Genomic DNA, 19453 nt, shown 5'->3' with positions numbered 1-19453 from the left:
TTGCAAGGAATCTAAATAAGAAAAAAAATGTTTTAAAGATATGTGAAAAATATATATATGTAAATATATATGCATACATATATGTGTATATATATAAAATATATATACAGTATATCATTAATATATAACTGATATTTGTAGATAAATATATATATATATAATAATTTTTATATAGTTTACAGATAGTATTTTAATAGATACTAAGAGTTATAATCATGAAAGATTATGATAGAATAATAAGGATATAGGTGGTTCCCTAGACCTCCTTATTTGAAATTCAAACCATTTTGTATGACTGAGTGGCTCTTCTCACAAAGCTGGCGAGAGAATAGCGACCGCAGTGGCGGTTTTTCTTAGCTAAATGTTAAGCAAGTCACCATAAGTCTGGCTTCTCCTTTGGCATTAAAGTCACTCATGCATGCTGATGCATCTACAACCTATGCAGGCAAAACGTGCAAGTGTACAGAAAGGAGCATAGTGATATGCATGCCTGCAGATTTTAGCATCAATAATTTAGCACTGTTTGTTCAAGGCATAAGCCCACAGGCGTAAGTGTGTGTGAGTGTGTGTGTGCATGTGTGTGTGTGCGCGTGCGCGCGTGTATGTGTGTGTGTGTGTGTGTGTGTGTGTGTGCACATGCGCGGCATGCGTGTCTGTCCATGTGCGTGCACTATGTCACAACGTGTAAGCTGGAACAACACATACAAGACAGTACCCGTGAGCCTCTCAGATGGCGGTAGAGGGGTGCACCCGTACCACTCTGTCTTCTCTGCCGTTCTTCACCTTGACCATTGAAAACGAGGCTCATGGCTTAGGGTAACCCTCTTTATGAAGAGCAAGAACGGGGTGGGAGCAGACCACGATACATGTGTTTGGAGGTCCACACTCTCCATCGGAAACAGTAAGGTTTTCCTTGACAGCAGTGCCCTGCCCCCAGTTTAGCCTCATGTCAACCAAAATGAGATGGGTTTGGTTTATTTTATTTCTGGGGGTGGGGGGGGGAGAATAATATATCAGCCATCCATATGTCAGCATGCACCATGCAGAAGCAGCCCACCCCCTCAACCACATCCCCAAACGATGAGCCCGGGACCGCTCCGACGCCCTCCTTAGAATTCACCGCAGCACACACACTGCCCCAACAGCCCTCTTCCTCACGAGTGATATATTCCCCTCCCCCCCCCCCCCCCTTCATTCCTTTGATTTGCAGAACAAACCATTTCTCATTTTGATTGCCTGGCCTAATTTTCTTTTTTCTATGTTTTATTGCGGGTTTTGGTTTTTTTTTTCGTCTGCTCTTTCTCGCTCTCACCGTCTCGCTCGTTCCCTCCTGTACCCGCCAGCGCTCATTGTGCGTATATCTGTCTCTCTCTCTCTCTCTCTCGCTCTCTCTCTCTCTCTCTCTCGCTCTCTCTCCTCTTCTTTTTTTTTTTATTAAAGAGCAGGGTTCGTCGTTTCTCTCCACACAGCCGGGGCGACAGCGTAAGCCCCTACGCCAACTCCCTATCTCCCTCCTCTCTCTCCACGCATCTCACCGGGCGGCGGATGGGGGGGGCGGGGGCGAGGGGGGGCTGGGGAGTGGGGGGGGGGGCTGGGGAGGCGGGAAGGCTGTTTGCTTTTTTCAAAGTCCAAGAGTGCCCCCTAGTGAAACATTAAAGCGAGCCTTTCAGGATAAACAGGGACCGGAGGGCGAACAAAGGGGTCTGTCCGCACTCCGGCACCGCTCCTCCATTTGCCTCTGACACGTTGAGGCCGCCTCAATTCCCACGTCTCCTGGCCTTTGTATTCTAAAGATGTGCGGTACTTCTATACACCCCCCCCCCCACCCCCGTTCTGGCGCGAAGAGAGAGCGGGAAAAAGAGGAGAGGGACAAACACGAGCTCGCTGACGTAACGGCAGGGGCCCTGTGGGCGTAGCCTTCATGTCCTCTTTTTCCTATATCCCGGTCAGCTTCAGAATATTTGCATATAACGGGTTTGATTTATTTAGTAGATAATGGATTGAAGTGCGTTCATGGTACAGCCTGGACCCAGGGGGTTGGCCGTCCAGGGATTCGGGGCAGTTTGTGATTGGGTTGGCCTGCCTCGATCATCATTCGACACAGTAGACCCTTTTCACCGAGGCGTCATCGTAGGCCAAACTCCAGGTCTCGCTCAGAGCACTAATTATGGGTCTGCTCTTTTTTATACAGTGAGGATAACACATTGACCATTGCTGGGGCTCTGACAGAAATACATTAAACACCTGCCAAACCTACCCAACGTCAACGTCAACGCTGGGGCTTACTCCGGTGCGTTCCCTGCAGTTACGGCTCTGGAATAGGTGCATTGTGGTGAAAGTAGTGTTTGTCCTATGATAACACCTATGTGAAGAGGTGTCCATTGAGAGAAACGTATGACCTGGAGCTCAGAGACACGTCCCCATCAGAGCCGCGGTAGAGATAGGAGGAGGCCTCAGGCGACCAATGCACTCATATCTCTATGGGCCAAAGGACTTACAGACAAATCCTATGGTCACCCTTTAGTAAATGATGGCTACATTAGCTGTCCTATTGTTTCTAGGGCATTTAAATGGCCGATGGTAGAGAGCCTTTTAATAGGATGGTATGGGAACAGATGAGAGATTTTACATGTCAATGTCAAAAAAGGGAATTCTGTATGCAATTTCTAAAATATGTATGTCAAAGTCAAAGTGTTTTATTGGTTCTGTTTACAGTATAGCCCAGGGAACCGAACAGTGAAATTCCTTGTGACATGGCAAGCAACGACTATGTAAAAGGAGATATTTTATTAATAAGAGTACAAAAAAAGCAAAAACGTATCAAATAGCATGAATATGGCAAAACTGTCCCAAAATATACATTATAAAAAGAAAGCAGTCGGGTTCCAGAGATTAAAATGGTGAACATAGCATATGTATCGTATGAATATACCTCTTGAACCCATGTCTAATGCTTGTCTCTGGACTTTTCAGCGGACTATTCCCTGATATCTACTTATTTAGGAACATTAGGTGTGCAAGGTCGAATGCTTTGCTAGTTGTTTGTTTTTTACCATTTGTTCAACTATTTTCTTATTTTTCAAATCGGTCACAAACTTTCCTTGAAGACAAATGCAGTCCCATGCTTTCTATTCCTATTGGGCCCTTTCCACACCAGTAGTGGCATTCGATTTGGTCCACTTGAGGATCAAAGTTGCTGTACTGTGGTCAATTTTGTATTTGGTCCAGTTAGTGTTCACACAGCCCTCCGTCAGGTGCGGTCATGCTGCCAAACTGGTCTTTCATTTATTGGTTAGAGATGTTCAAAGGGAAACGCATTTGAAATCCATTCATTGAACAGCAGGCTATACAGATTTAGTCTGTTCTTATTTGGCCTTTGTGTTGCTGCCAAATCTGACCAACCAAGGAAACCTAGTAATATCAGTGCCTTGTGGAGAAAGCATGTTGCCTCACTTACCAATTATAGGATCTAGGCCTGAGAGACTCACTTAGACACTGATGTCAGATATGAGTAATCGGTTAAATGCGACATTGTTGCATAGTTTCTTGTTGTTTATTTGTGCACTGATTGCTATGTCAGTACAGTTCTTCAAACACCATTCAAAATTGTACTGTTCTATTTGTTTTTGTCAACATTCATTTGCATTTCAACCGTGATGAACCCGACTCATACTTATGCCATGTTTTGGCGCTGACGCTCATCATATGCTGACCGCAACTGTCTAACGGGCCACTCCACCCACAGTCATGTATCTGCAGCCTTGTAATTCACTTTCAATCGGTTTCAGACGAGCGTTGCTGTAGGCAGCAATTTGGATCAGCACTGCGTTCCTCATTTGGTGTAATTGCGACTCATTCGGCTAAACGAGCAGTCATAGCCCGATGCAAGGCGAAGACGGAAGTGTTAGACTTCCAGGAACAATGTAAACGCCAGGGTGGATGCTTGGCTGCGGTAGAGTGCCTGATGCACAGGGCCCTTTTCAGCTCTCCGTATTAGCGCTGCCACGGCGGCCTGGTGTCCCTGTACCCTCCCCCCCACCTAATTGACCTCCCTCAATGTGTGACTCAATGTTTTCCCTTCTTACGAATGGCTGTGCGTATGTGTATGTCTAAATATACTATATATATCTATTTATTTATTTATATATTTATTTATTTATATATATATATTTATTTATTTTGATAGAATTGCTGGATGTTAGGATTTCGTCTAATATTTGTAAAAAGCTTATTTGTTAAAAGTTGGCTAGACCTTTTCCCACACGGCTCGTATCGAGAAGTGAGATGAAGTCTTCCAGACTGACGTCTCGTGGTAGTTTCACTCAACACGGTCGCGGATGTATTATGCATCGGCAGCTTTTCTCCGTCAAAAAAAGAAAGGCTGTCCAAAATGCTGTTTGATTTCAAACACAATTTTGTACCACTCTCCAACCAATCTCTGACACGGCAAGAACACATGTGTGGTGATAGTCGATGATGCCGATAGACTGTGTACCACGACCCACATGAACGGTACCATACACACAGCAAGGTGCCTCCAAAGGGCTCAGATGTCTGGGTTTTTACATCCTACGTACCCAGTGCGCGGATCTTGTTTCACCTTCCCTGCACAAAAAGCAGGCTCACCCTTGAGTCATGTATAATTCACTTTTTCTTGGCATTGCATCAGGACTTCTGAGAAGGAGGAGCGAGGAAACCATAGTACGAATTATACTGAGCGATCCCAAAAGTAACTCACACAGAACTGCTATAGTTTTAAACTTTAAACTAGAAAACACGAATATGTTTATATTTGTTTGATTGTATACATATTTAAACATCTTATACGACTGTAATGCTATTCTCTTTGCACCGTGACACCCGTCGCTTGCTTGTTCTCCACTTTTTTTGGTCCCACCCATCACTCTCCACCGCTAGTCTGTCCGTCTGTCTGTCGTTCTGCGTCTGTTCTCCGGCCCTGGTCGGTCAGTCTAATTGGTGCATGAATCTATCAGCCTATAGGCTCCCGATGTCTTTGATCTTCAACTCGTGAACTCTATTCCTGTTCGCTCCTCCTACACGTTGCCGTTGTGGTCCTCCTACAGATTCAACCCCCTCATCCACCCTCTCTCCTCCACTGTTCTGTACCCCCTCATCCACCCTCTCTCCCCCACTGTTCTGTACCCCCTCATCCACCCTCTCTCCTCCACTGTTCTGTACCCCCTCATCCACCCTCTCTCCCCCACTGTTCTGTACCCCCTCATCCGCCCTCTCTCCCCCACTGTTCTGTACCCCCTCATCCGCCCTCTCTCCCCCACTGTTCTGTACCCCCTCATCCACCCTCTCTCCCCCACTGTTCTGTACCCCCTCATCCACCCTCTCTCCCCCACTGTTCTGTACCCCCTCATCCACCCTCTCTCCCCCACTGTTCTGTACCCCCTTCTCCACCCTCTCTCCCCCACTGTTCTGTACCCCCTCATCCACCCTCTCTCCCCCACTGTTCTGTACCCCCTCCTCCACCCTCTCTCCCCCACTGTTCTGTACCCCCTCATCCACCCTCTCTCCCCCACTGTTCTGTACCCCCTCATCCACCCTCTCTCCTCCACTGTTCTGTACCCCCTCATCCGCCCTCTCTCCTCCACTGTTCTGCAACCCCCTTATCTAACCTCTCTCCCCCACCTTCTATGTGTGGTGTGAAGCTCCCGAGTGGTGGGGCTTTACCCATCTCAGAGCGATCGGGGAGGATTTACATCTGTCTGCTTAAGACCACATGGATTTTCTCTCTCTCTTCCTTTGTTTCTGTCTTTTGGTCGTTCTCTCTCTCTTTCTTTCTTTCCAGCTCCCCTCTGTGCCACATTAACTTGAGACCCCATGTACACTGGTTTAATATTTCAGTAGAGTAGCTTTGAAAGTACTCAAGGCAGGCTCAGGGCAGGACTGCTATAAGTGTTTATCCATCCAGGTGTGTTTATAAACACACACACACACACACACAGCCACTCATACTGCCACTAGCAACGATTTCAATGTATTTTGTGGCTATTTAATGTACAGTATGTAGTAGTGTTAAGTGTGAATATTGTGCAATTCCCCTTTACTTAACAACAATAGCAGCAGTTAAGGATATACAATAAATGAATGTAACCTTAAACTGTACTACAGTCACCCTTGTGTAAACAACACAAGGTCTGATTAGATGTTAACTACAATCGGTTATCCACCACCGTTGTAGCGTTTTCTCATCGGCCCTGGAAAGCCATTGCAATGCCAGGGGCTGGACAGTTTCCGGGCAGGAGCCAGAGGCAAGGGGAATACATTTAGAGAAAATCTAAACCAGAAACAAAAGGGTTTTGGATGTAGGCAGCACTCGAATGCATTTAAAAAAAAGTCAGGATTCATGCCAATGTCAATGACTTTATATCAACAAAAGTGTGAATCATGTATGATTGCACTTACTGACAAGATCATATTCTATCTTGCAGCCAAGGCCTGCCAAGGCCAAGGTGTTCAGGCGTTGAAAAGGATAGAGTGGTCCTTTTGCTCTTGTTGAGCTCTCTCTGCAGCGTCAAATCCATATCTGACATGACGTCTCAAGCCTAATGGAGACACATAACACACACAACACGTCTGGATGAAACAGCAGCAGTCGATCGGTTGCTTTGAGTTAAGTTGACTGATACAAAGTACTCTATATTCACTCCATGTGTCTAAGGGCCTATATATATATGTATATATTAGGGGTGTAACGATGCACTCATTCGTACCGAAATTTTTTGGTACGGGTCTAACGGTTCGATGCACGTTTCATTTGTCTTGTCCTGATGTTTTGTGTTGAGGACCACAATGGAAATAAGTCCTGGACTTTATTGTGTTTTTATCCTCAATTGTATTTGATGTCTTTTCATTTGTGTAAGGCATTTGTTTGATACAATTTAATAAATCAAATCAAAATCAAATCAAATAAAAAAATAAAAAAACTGCTGTACCGAAAAAACATACCGAACCGTGACTTAAAAACCGAGGTACGTACCGAATCGTGACTTTAGTGTATCGTTACACCCCTAGTATATATATACGCATATATTTTGTCTTTGTCTTACGGCTCTTTCGGTCATCTGAGTTAGGGCCAGACATAAGACTTGAATGTAATGGATCCCACTGTCAGAGTTGGTTTATCCCCAATTTTGATTTCAGGTGTCCAGAAAATAATAATAATAATAATAATAATAATAATAATAATAATAATAATAAAATATGAAACCACGAATGAGGGTAACAATGTCATGGTTAAGTGTAAGCTTAGAGTCATATTGTTGTTAAAACCGAACAGCTGGTTCCTAGTGAGGGCTGGACACTGTCATCGTGCCTGAGCTGTTAAAAAAGAACCACATCAATTAACAACAGCGACAGAAATAGAAAGCGTGAGTGGATATATTTTTAGAGAGAACAACAAGGAGCCTATTAAGAGGGTCACCACAGCATGCATCTGCGGAGACAGAATCATTTGAAAAGAATTACCCAAAACAAATAGCGTTCCCAATAACGACAAGAATAGATGCTGTGTCATCCCCCTTGGGTGACCGAGTGCACCGGCTCGTTACTGGAGACTGAGGGTCATCTCTTAATAAAGGAGAATGAAGGAAGGAGAATGGCTATGAAAGCATTGCATGCTAATGAAGTCAATGGGAAAATAAATCTGCAGCTTGTGGTCTGTACTAGTTCAACCCTGCGCAAGCCTCATTTTGCATTTATTGGAATTTATTCAGATTACATCGGTTACATCTTGACTGGTCGAGATGGTAACTGATGAAAACTAGGTATAAAGAAGAAGGGCAGAGCCACAGGGGCCTTCATCAGCTGCAAGACAGACAAACCAGGAAAAATACCAGAGTGCAACAAGAACAACAACATAACAAAACTATTAAGCATATGATTAACCCTCGTGCCATGTTTGCCCTATGCTAATATCCTGATTAGATTGAACTATAAATATGTTATATGAATATTGTGGAAGTTAATAATAAAAATGCAACCGCTAGTTTACATGCTGTTTCACAGCTTGTATGATTATCTGTCCGCAGCCACTCCATATTGCAATTACACTGCGTTTAATCCTTCTTGTTTGTTGTATGAAGAGATGTGAAGTTGGACAGGAAAGTTTTTAATCACCAGAAAGTGATATCCGTTTGGCCCAAGGCATCCTTGTGTGTGGCTATGTGTGTGTGGTGTGTGTGTGTGCATGTTTGTGTTAGTGTGTGTGTGTGTGTGTGTGTGTGTGTGAGTGTGTGCATGCTTGCGTCTGAGATTGAGAAAGAGATGTGGTATTCACATGATTTGGCGAGAGCAAGCGAGTGAAACTAGGACAGAGAAGGAGAAACATGAGGAGGACAGACCAACACTATCATTGCTGCTCAGTACAGCGAGGAAACGTCAGAGCACAAATAAAAGCAAGAGGATAGGAGAGTGTGTGTGTGTGTGTGTGTGTGTGTGTGTGTGTGTGTGTGTGTGTGTGTGTGTGTGTGTGTGTGTGCATGTGTGTGTGATATCACAACATTTATCACCCTGACCCCTGACGTGAAAAGTGAGTGAGTGGAGCAGTGAGGCCCCGTTCCCTCATATAGCAGGCTGGTGACCTTGTGACAAACACAGCAGCACAGGGCGACAGTGGCCTGCCGCAAACAATGCTGAAATCTGGGCACACCCCAGGGAAATACATCCAAAATCCTGTTGCTTCCCATGGTCTCCATAGTAAAGCCCCGTCCAATGATTGAACTACCAGTGTATTTCGAATATCATTGAAAACAGATTGTCGTACATACCATTGATTCGTATTTTCTTTCCTTTTCTATTTTTTTTTAACTGCTACCATTTGTAAATGAATGCCTAGCAGTATTTTGCTAACGAAAGCCACGAGCTGCTGTTCATCAGAGTCGTGGTTGAATGAATGGCATTGGCTCAGTTGTATCCCTGCCTGCAAGTGATGGTCTTCATTGAATTGTCTCCCTGGTGCATTCACACCAGGATTCAAGAATTTAAATTGAACTAACCCTTTTGCTTGTCTTTCTTCCCGATAGGTCTGAAAACGCGGGAGAAATTGCGACGATTCCCCTGACTAAAGTAAGATTGCACCGTATGCACGCTTACACTATATATAACATGTCATAATATAATATATAATATTTCTTCCCCGGCATCCCATCCACTCTGTCAAACACTTGCACGCACAGCTTTCCTGTAAAATACAGATGCTGCGTTAGGATAATCCCTCCTAGTCCACCAGATATTAAACAAGGCGATGATAGTTTCCGATTCCCAGCTTTGCCTTGCAGGTGAGCAGTCTACTAACCCTTATGGGTTAAAGTCAGTAGCGTACCGTGGGGTTTAAGTCAGGGCTCCCCCCACAGACATGCCCACAAATATCATATTAGGTGCCGATACAGCCAACAAAGCCATATGTGCATCACACTCTGTGCAACTGCATTACATCAACAACAAGACAGTTGATCTTCAACAACAGCGCACACGCACACCACTGTGCATTACCGCAGCTAGACTAATGCAGCATCACCATCAGATCTTTCAGTATGTCACTCCGCAACCAGATTGCACATCACACACATGGATTTGGACAATGGATTCAATAAGTATAGCGACAATATTACAAGTGCACCGCCTCCAGCCCAGGAGTAGTTGAGAACGGGTTCATTTAACATACTTATTAAGCGGTATCACTGAAACACAGCATTACTGTTTAGCCTACTGCCCAAATTCCAGCAATATATTTATGTTTCCAACCATTACAAAAAATGCTTTATAAACTAAAGTACTACAACAACATTATCACTCCTCCTACACAGTACAAAGTAACACTCACCCATCACTTCGGATCAGTGGAAATCCATCCTCCGATCCTTTCAGGGAAAAACATTAAATGACCTCCTCATGCAGTCGGGCCTCCTGTTTTAGTTTAATGAGCAGCTCCTTCTCGATGACAATAGATGCCAGAGAGTCAGGTCTGTCCGGTTGCAATTCACGACTCCGCGAGTATGTTTTAATGCGCTTGAGAGTTGAGAAAGATCGCTTGAAATTAACTGTCTTTTCTCCAAACGATCACCTTGAAAAAGGCAAACGAAGGAGATCAGAAACAGGATCGCTAGGTGGTGTGAAGGCGGTGGCCATAGTAGTTCATATCAACTCTCTCTCACTACCCACCAATGTTTCAAACTTCCCTGATGACATCACCGGGGGCTGGCATATTGCTGGGCCCTGGGGGCCCAAAATATATATCACTACACATCAACATTTGATTGGCTGATGACACATGTCAGTCAAATTTATTATCCAATGGGAGGTGGCAGCTTCAGCAGAAGACTAGCAATACTTCTAGTGCTGGCCCCGCTGGTTCATGTAGCTGTGATGCGTTATTCAGCTGAGCTCAGCTTTACAAAAAGAACAGTTTTCCTTCTGGAATTATATTGTAATGTACAGACAAAAATATGGAATTAAGATGCATTCAGACACACATTAATGTAATTTTGAAAATACAATTAAATATATGTATTATTTAGATTTTGACAGGGCCAGAAGAGAAGGCCCTGCTGGCCCTGACGGCCACTGGTCAAAGTATACATTCAAACAAGTCGCCTTCCTATGGCTCCCATCAGCAGAATCCGACCCCTTCTCCTCCTCACGTAGCAAGCAAAGCGACAGCACATCTCCATTAATGTATTGGCACGTATTGTCCACGTTCGCCACCAAAGGGAATACAAAGGTGAGAGAGCAGAGAACGTAGCGCGAGGAACTGCATGGAAAAACCCACAAACCTGTGATCCTGTAATGATGATCATGTAATGGAGGGAAACAACAGAAGTGGCTTTTTACACAACCCTCACGCATGAAAGGAATGACGGAGTGATCACCGAAAAGTCACACCGAGCGGGGATTCGTTCTCTCTTTTTGCAGTTTTTCAGCTGCCACAGCTGACAGGCGGCGGTGGAGAGTGCAAAACATCCAAGAGTATAAGCAATGAACATCAACACGCACACAGTCACAGCAACATTCAAACAACGTAGGCGTGTGTTCCACTCGCGGTGCTGATAGCTCCTCACCTTCACCGGGAAAACAACCTTTTCTCTCTCTTCCGTTTAAGCATTCCAACAGGGTAAGCTGTGCAGACGTTTAAAAGCCTGGCAACAAAGGAAGGCATTGGCATGAAGAGGCAGAGGGTCTGATGTGTTAAAGTGTTCTTATCCATTAAGAGCTTTATAAACAAGTGGAAGGACCCTTACATCTTAAATGCCAGGAACAGTCTGGCAGCTTAGGCAGTGAACCTGTCAACTTTAAGGCTTTTTTGTTTTCCTTAAGGGCGGCACAATTCGGATTAGGCCCTTTGGTAAATGGGCTATGGTCTTGGTAAATGGTTGGTTGAACCCTGATTGGACCACGTCTCTGGAATGTTATGTGCCTTTTTGCTCATTAGAGGTGAGCTGTAAATAGCAGCACTCTCACTAAGGATGTTGTTAGTTGTTGCAAGTGTGTGATGTTGCTGAGCAGGTCCCTCTTGGAAAATAAGTGTGTGTGCCTCAATAAGATCTAACCTGTATAAATAAAGGTGAAGTTTAATAAATAAATGGTGGTCTATTTGGCCAACGGCTGGGCTTTAGAAAACCTCCGGTTCTGATCTGAGAAAGACATGCTTTCATTCAGTGCATCCAATTCGACTGAACTAAGCCGAACTCTGCAGAATGGGGAGTGTAAAAGCCTATGTGCAGGTTTTTGATCAAAATGTATGGAATGGTGAAGTTTTGAAATAATATGACAGCAGGCTTGTTTATCTGTCATCTGTCTGTGAGCTTGCCCTATATGCGTTGTTTTTTTTTCAAATAAATATAAAGTACATTTAGGCATCACAGCACCGTACTCAATGCTGAAGGCTGTGTGTAATGGCCGAAGCTAAAGCAATGCTGGCTTTACATTAAAATGTGTCGATGTGTGCATAGTGCTGGGCGATGTGGTGTCAGTCAAGCCCACGATAAGAGACTGTGGGTCGTGCAGTAATTTAGAACAGCAGGTAAAATGTCCTGCAATGCACAACAACTGCTTAACATATTTTTTTAAAGTACACCTCCTTGACCAAGGGGTGATTACAGATGCCATAATGGTCAAGCTGCTTGGGCTCATCTAATTAGACCTGCGTGTGAGCACTTGTCTCCCAGAGTCAGGAGATTGCCCTTTTGCTCTGAAATGCACTCATTGAATCTAATCTGGCTCCACACTGAACACTTAGGGCCATTTGGCATTTCCACGCCGCTACACGTCCGACACAGGCTGCACAGCACACTTTGCTTGGCTCTTTAGTTTTCCTGTGTGTGTGTGTGTGTGTGTGTGTGTGTGTGTGTGTGTGTGCCTGTGTGCCTGTGTGTGTGTGTGTGTGTGTGTGTGTGTGTGTGTGTGTGTGTGTGTGTGTGTGTGTGTGCGTCCGTGTGCCTGTGCGTGCGTGCGTGTGCCTGTGTGTGTGTGCGTGTGTGTGTGTGTGTGTGTGGGTGTGTGTATATGTGTGTGTGGGTGTGTGTGTGTGCCTGTGCCTGCCTGTGTGTGTACGTGAGTGTGTGTGTCTGTGTGTGTGTGTGCCTCTGCCTGTTCCTGTGTGTGTGTGTGTTTGTGTTTGCATGCGTGCGTGCGTAAGTACATGCGTATGTGCATGCATGCCTGCACATGCGTGCAAGTGCGCGCGCGTGTGTGTGTGTGTGTGTGTGTGTGTGTGTGTGTACGCACTCACAGCGAGATGCATTGAGAGCGTGAGGACTGCTGCATGGGTGGAAGGCGGGTGGGTGGCTGTACTGAGCGACCAGTCAGCCTGTGTTGCTTTCAACTACAAAGGAAGAGAGAACGTTCACCCTGCTAGCCACTCCCCTGTTAATAACAACATGGAGCAATTAGCCGAGGCTGCCAGGCATGGACAACGCCGGCACACCCATCCCCTGCCAGAGAACGAGCCGACGTGAGCGCCATAGATGTGATATCCTTTTGTGATATCCTGGCTTGTTTGTTTGTGTGTGAATGACGCAATCCATGTGTGAAACAAAAGAAAACGGACGCAAGCATGATTATACTCATTGCAGATTTATATGTTATCATTACAAGATGGATAATAATATACAGTATCACAAGTGGAACATTGGGCTACAGCTTATTAGGGTACAGCTTATAGTACGACAGTGCTAAGTGGGAAGCCAGTGCCACACGTTCTCTCCTGCGTCGAAGTAATCATCTCACACCTTGTTGTGAAAACTAATATTCTTCGTATAAAGCTATAAAGCTGTGACTTTTTCTGGACTATGCCCTGCTCCTGCATCTCTATTTGTGTGTGTGTGTGTGTGTGTGTGTGTGTGTGTGTGTGTGAGTGTGTGTGTGTGTGTGTGTGTGTCTGCAGACACATTGCAGACCAATGTGTCTGTTTTGCAGTGTGGACTTTCTCACCTTTATTAAACCAAGAATTTCTGAGAGCGGGGAGCGTAGTTACAAACACACTATTCCTCAACTGGAAAGACCACTGCAAACACTACTGCCACCATCTGTCCCCCACCCAGTTGTTTAAAGCCTCACTTAAAATAAATCACTCAAGTTCTACAAAATTGGTTAAAATAGTTTCAGATATTAGAATATATAATATATATAATATATTTTATTAGAAATAGTGTACCAAAAGTAAAGCAGTACTGATCTGCAGAGACCAGGCAGAGCAATTCATGCAACACATTTCACACAAACCCGCCTTTGTGTGTCTGTATTCAGCATTGGTTAGTCTGTGTGTGTGTGTGTGTGTGTGTGTGTGTGTGTGTGTGTGTGTGTGTGTGTGTGTGTGTGTGTGTGTGTGTGTGTGTGTGTGTGTGTGTGTGCGCGCGCGCGCTTGCATGCATGCGCACGCGTGCGTGCATGCATGCGTGCGTGCGTGCATGCATGCATGCATGCATGCGTCCGTGCGTGCATGCGTGCATAAGAAATATTTAAATTCACAACAATTCAAGGATAGAGAAATTGAACAGAGAGACTTGGATATTTACAGTAGGCGAGATTCACAAACAACAACACTACTGGAAGAACGCATTGAATATTGCATCAGAAGATCAGGACCCGTTATCAACAAGTTGTTATCAACTACTGTTCAACTGTTTGGATCTGAATACAGTACAGTATACCTACAGGCCAGTCCATTAGTAAAAATAGATGTGTAGCTCTTTAGCACCCCTTAGTGGACATTTGTGTATTATTTGTGCTGTTCTAATATCCTATTGGACACTCTTAATATCTTAACACCATCTAACACTTCAACCTGCCTACTAATGATCATGATAATATTTCTTCCAGAACCGATTGCCTTTGATGGGCTGATTGTAAATGTCCCCCAAAAAATATTTAACAGAACCACCTTTTTTTCTATCATTATTATTGCTTTTTTTGTGTGTGTTTCAAAGTTGGCTCATCCCATGAATGCTCCATCCCCATGTGACATGTTGTGGACTATAAATCAATCTGGAGACGATCAAGCTGGTGTAGAGCGCTCCCCAGATTTACGAGGCTCAATAAATCATGTTAAAAGAAGGAACCTGTTTTTATTAACTCCTAGCCGGGGAAAAGGACAGCCTGCCCACCTCACCCTGACTCCCTTCAAATCTCATTCACCGCTCATGCCTTCCTGGGTCCGTGGCGCTATTTTTCCCTGACCGCAGCGGGAGAATCCTGTTGACTTTAATATAAATATGCTTTCTTGCTGGAGGTGACCTTCTACAATGTGAAACTTGTAACTTCTTCAAAGTGGCTTCTTCATCCCACACAGCTAAAAAGTGATTGCCCTACTGGCTGGTGTTGTTGTTGTTGTTTTAAGAAAGTTTTAGAGGTTTCAACTGAAAATCACCGTCTTAGGATCTCTCTCTCTCTGTCTCTCTATGTCTCCCTCCTTCTCTGTCTCTCACTCTCTCATTCTCTGTCTCTGTCTCTCTGTCTCTCTATCACTCTGTAGATCATCAGGGAACAACACAAGGCCTACTGCTGGGTGTCAGAACTGATCCAGATCTTCATCGCCATCAGCATCACAGTCTCCTTCCTTGTGATGGGTTCTGCCATGAAACACACCAGTAGGCTTCATCTCCCCTGGGCGCTGTCTGTTTGTCTGTGTATCTATCATCAATCCATCCATCCATGCACAAGTCAAATACTTGGAAGTGGGACCATAATTGGAGTATGCATGCACTTAAAGAGCCAGTGAACCCAAAACGTTTTCTTTGGTCATTTGTCATGCCATTTTAACACTATTACTGAAATACTGTAAGTCCCCAATTTAGAGATAGTTAGACGACAACTCTCAACCCAAAACACATAATTTAAAATCTCATAGTGTTAGAACTCCAGCTGAAACAGTGGGTTCAATGGCTCTTTAAGAATACTTTACTAATAATAGTTTTCCAATTGTATGAAATGTTTTCAGTGACAGTATATGTCTGTGAGTCCGTGCTACCGCTTACAAGCTAGTATGTTGTTTATGAGCGATGGATCTGACATTTGGCATTATACTTTGTCGGTTTATCCGAAAATCGTAACCCTCTCACGGCCATCTGCATCAACTGCTGCCCAGACAAACACACAAACCTTCACCGTCGCTGTCCCATCATGAACAAAAAAAATAGGATTTTAAGACTGTTTTCTCTAAATTACTGTCATCTTTTTTTACCAACAGTGAGAAAATGGCTTAGATGACTTTCTAAAAAATGGAATAAGACAAATAACCATCAGAGTTTTTGATGATAGGCTTATTTAATGATTGTACTGAATGACGTAAATGTCTGGTTTGCTGTCCAGTTGATGGCCTGGTGAGCTCCTTGTGGACAGACAGACTGGAGGTCTTATCGAAAGCCTGGGAGCGACGCTTTTCCACCAGGCTGCATGTCTGCTCAGCCAGGAGGTGAACCAGCCACCCTATATCACCTTCCTACACTCATCATCGCATCAGGTCACCCATACAATGAGACTAGACTAGTTTTGTTTAGATCAGATTAGACCGGATTGGTTAACATTGGATGTGTTTAGATTATATTGGATTCAAATATTTTGTTCTAGTTTAGATTAGACTAGAATTATATATAACATGAATTTACATTTGTGTACATACATGCAATTAGTTTACTGTTGATTAGATTACATTGTTCAGATAAGGTTACTGTAGATGAGGTTTGATTGGTTAGATTACATTTGTTTTATGTAGATGCAATAATTTTTTGGATTGTTTAGAATGGGTTAATGTAGATTTGATTATATTATTTATATTAAGTTAATAGTGTATCAGATCAGATGACTGTACTGTACAATTGATATGACCACAGCATTATCACTAGATGAGTGTACTGTAGATTCTGTGAGATTACAGCATTATCACTTGATGAGTGTACTGTAGATTATATGAGACTACAGCATTATCACTAGATGAGTGTACTGTAGATTCTATGAGACTACAGCATTATCACTAGATGAATGTACTGTAGATTCTATGAGACTACAGCATTATCAATACTCAAGCGTGACAGCTATTACTGGCTACTCTACCATTGTCTTCTCTGTTGCAGCCCACAGAATCTCAATAGAAACATTCTAACATTTCAGAAGGCACCTTGTGTCTTCTGACTTGCAACACCAGATTTGTATAACGCATACGTCTGTGTATTTCACCGCCCCCTGGAGCGCTTGGCACTATGACTAAAGGCAGAGGCTCACTCCCAGGCTGCTGACGTGCACATTTGTCTCGGAAGCCGGCTACAGATTCATAAATTCTGCTCGTTGTAGATTGAGCAATGTGTTGGGCTTTGAATAGCCACAACACCAGCCAGTGGCACACAGACACACGCGTATATACACATCTTCATTTTGTGTTCTTTTGTGGTTCTCTAAACATCATACACATGGCATCCAGCCAGCTTCAAAGAGAAAGAAAATAACACCCAGTACAACATTAGTGTCCGGACACACAAAGCCATGGAATAAGTTTGGTTGCTCACACCAAGCCGAAATGGTGTTGTCGAATATAAGACCTACAAATGCTCAATTCCCATGCTCAATAATACCACAGGGGGGGGGGGAGAAGCCAAAGTATGTTTGCTAAAAGCTAACAGGGGCTGGTGTTATGTCCTGCAGTTCCCGCCTGCCATCTATTTCCTTTGGCCCCTCTCATTCTGCTCCCAGCTGCAGCCAGCACGCCCACAGTCATTTCACAGGCTATTTACCTCTCTCTCTCTCTCTCTCTCTCTCTCTCTCTCTCTCTCTCTCTCTGCTGCTCTACCTTGCACACCTCTTTTCTATCTCATTTTCTCTTATTTGATCTATATTCTCTCCGCTGTGTTTCTGGTCATTTGCACATTCACATAAAAGACAAGGAGAGGATAGACGTCCACACAGCCCCCCGACCTCCTGCTTTACCAACCCAACCACCACCACTCAACCTCAACCTCCATCCACATCCGCTCTACCACCATCCACCACCGTCAAGCACTACCACCAAAGAAATAGTTCAACCTGAGGATTTCCAAATTATTCCTCGGGACAAAATTAAGTTTGTTTCGTGGATGACGAAAAATGTCTCTCTTTGATTCTCGTCTCTCTCTCACTCCCTCTTTCTTTCTGATCCCCTCTCTCTCTCTCTGTCGCCTGCTTTCTTTCTCTTACTCTCGCTCTCGTTCTGGTTCTCTCTGTCTCTCTCTGTCTTCGTCATAGCCTTGCCAGTGGGGGCATGTCATTGCTGGCGTTTGGGACCATCTTTGTCATCTCGACCTGCGATCCAAGGGTAAGCTGCTCGATTGTGTGGAGAACTGGTTAGAAAAACATGTCTTGGACATTCAAGCTATTAATTGGGCAGTGCTGACGAAACATCAAAAGCAGAGGAAACCAACTACAAATACTGTGGATGACGCATAGGCTAATCTGCAGCATCATGAGATGATCAATGCATTATAAAGAACTTTGCAAAACATTTTATCATTTGCATTTGGTGCCATTTGGTGAGTTCAGTCAGGAATCACTCATGTCATAGATTTAACCATTTATTTCATGAAATGGGAATACAATGGGTCCACTCTTTTCTGGTGCTCCCTGCTGTTTTTAAAGCATTTAAAGCATGACATAGAGTTGTCAGATACAGCATGCACTATACAATCCACCCATGGGGTACATCAGATACCTCAACGCCATTGTATAGGTAACATACAATACAGAGCAGAACCAAAGCAGGTGTGTGTGTGTGTGTGTGTGTGTTGTCTGTGAACCCGCAGGGTTTCGTCGTGATGCTGGACAAGGTGGTGTCTCTGTTCCTCAACACAGAGGTCGGGCTGTTTGTCTTCGCCATGCTACAGGCCTCCAAGGCACACCGCTTCCAGTGAGTGCAGATTCTCACACTGACACTGTTCTTACACCTCTCATAACGACGGAGGTTCTTTCACTTCCATTGGAACGCGCCGGGACTATTGCGCAAAACCATTGCTTTTGCCTTGCATTTTTTTTCCCGCATGCATTGGATTGATCCTACCGATGTTCCAGTTTAGGGGTTTTGTCTTGTCATTGTTCAGTCGTTTTTTCAGTTAGTTGTTTTCAGTTAAGTAAATGCATTTGTGCGGATTGACCTGATTCACCTGTGTTGTGTGTATTTAGGTTCTCTGTTTTGCTTTGTTTGCCACTTGAGTTATTCCAAGCTTTGGTTTTGAGTGTCTCTCTGCCAGAGTTCACATTCCTCTTTTTGATCTTAGTGTGGCATGTTATGCATTAAAAAACGTATCCTTCAGCCAAACAGGATGAACCACATCTTCCCACATTGAACATAGAAATATCTGTGTTATATTCCAAGAAAATAAGAACTAAATCTAAACTAACTACCTCTATAATACTCTGTAATATTGTATTACAATATTGTGTGGGGAAACTATCAAAGTACGTTTACGTGTCTGATTGACACGTAAACGTGACCAATTACGGACCTAGGAAAACACCCTTGGTGAAACAAATGTGAAAAAAATGGCTATAGTGGCGGACTGTAATAAAAAAACGTATGAATGTAAACATAAGAATAAACCTGCTCCATCCATGTGGCTCCGATGGTACGGCTACATTACAGGGAAAACAGCCAATGATAATGGTGTATCGAGCCTCTCAAGAAAGGTCTGAAAGGCTTCCCCTGCTCTCTGTACCGTACGTCTGGGTCGCATGGGGACACTGAGGAAATGTCCCCATGAACAAAGAGACTCAGACTGCATACCGAGTAGTGTAACTTGCCTCAAGGCAGCATTTCTTCTTTTCAAATCCCGGTAATTATCTCCATTAATAATGTGATCCACCATGGCAGGGGCCGGCAACGAGCGGCCTGCGGGGGCCACAGCTGGCCCTCAGGCTAAATTATTTAGCTCCCCAGATAATTGTAGAAATGTGTGTGTGGATTTGGCTC

General features: G+C 44.1%; 1 protein-coding gene across 1 annotated transcript in view; it reads left to right on the top strand.

Annotated features, from left to right (window-relative positions):
• The window catches only part of LOC311353497 (uncharacterized protein), a 78249-nt gene that overhangs the window by 56596 nt on the left and 2200 nt on the right, over window positions 1–19453 (top strand). The window contains exons 12-16 of the mRNA XM_084473410.1: window positions 9054–9096; window positions 14999–15113; window positions 15835–15937; window positions 17737–17806; window positions 18291–18394. Of these exons, the coding sequence (XP_084329536.1) occupies window positions 9054–9096; window positions 14999–15113; window positions 15835–15937; window positions 17737–17806; window positions 18291–18394 (435 nt within the window). The remainder of the gene's footprint in view (window positions 1–9053; window positions 9097–14998; window positions 15114–15834; window positions 15938–17736; window positions 17807–18290; window positions 18395–19453) is intronic.

This window comes from Micromesistius poutassou (assembly GCF_964030765.1).
Source record: "Micromesistius poutassou genome assembly, chromosome: 9".
Taxonomy (NCBI): domain Eukaryota; kingdom Metazoa; phylum Chordata; class Actinopteri; order Gadiformes; family Gadidae; genus Micromesistius; species Micromesistius poutassou.
Note: the sequence above shows the minus strand (reverse complement) of the source record. Positions and strands in the feature narration are given on the sequence as shown.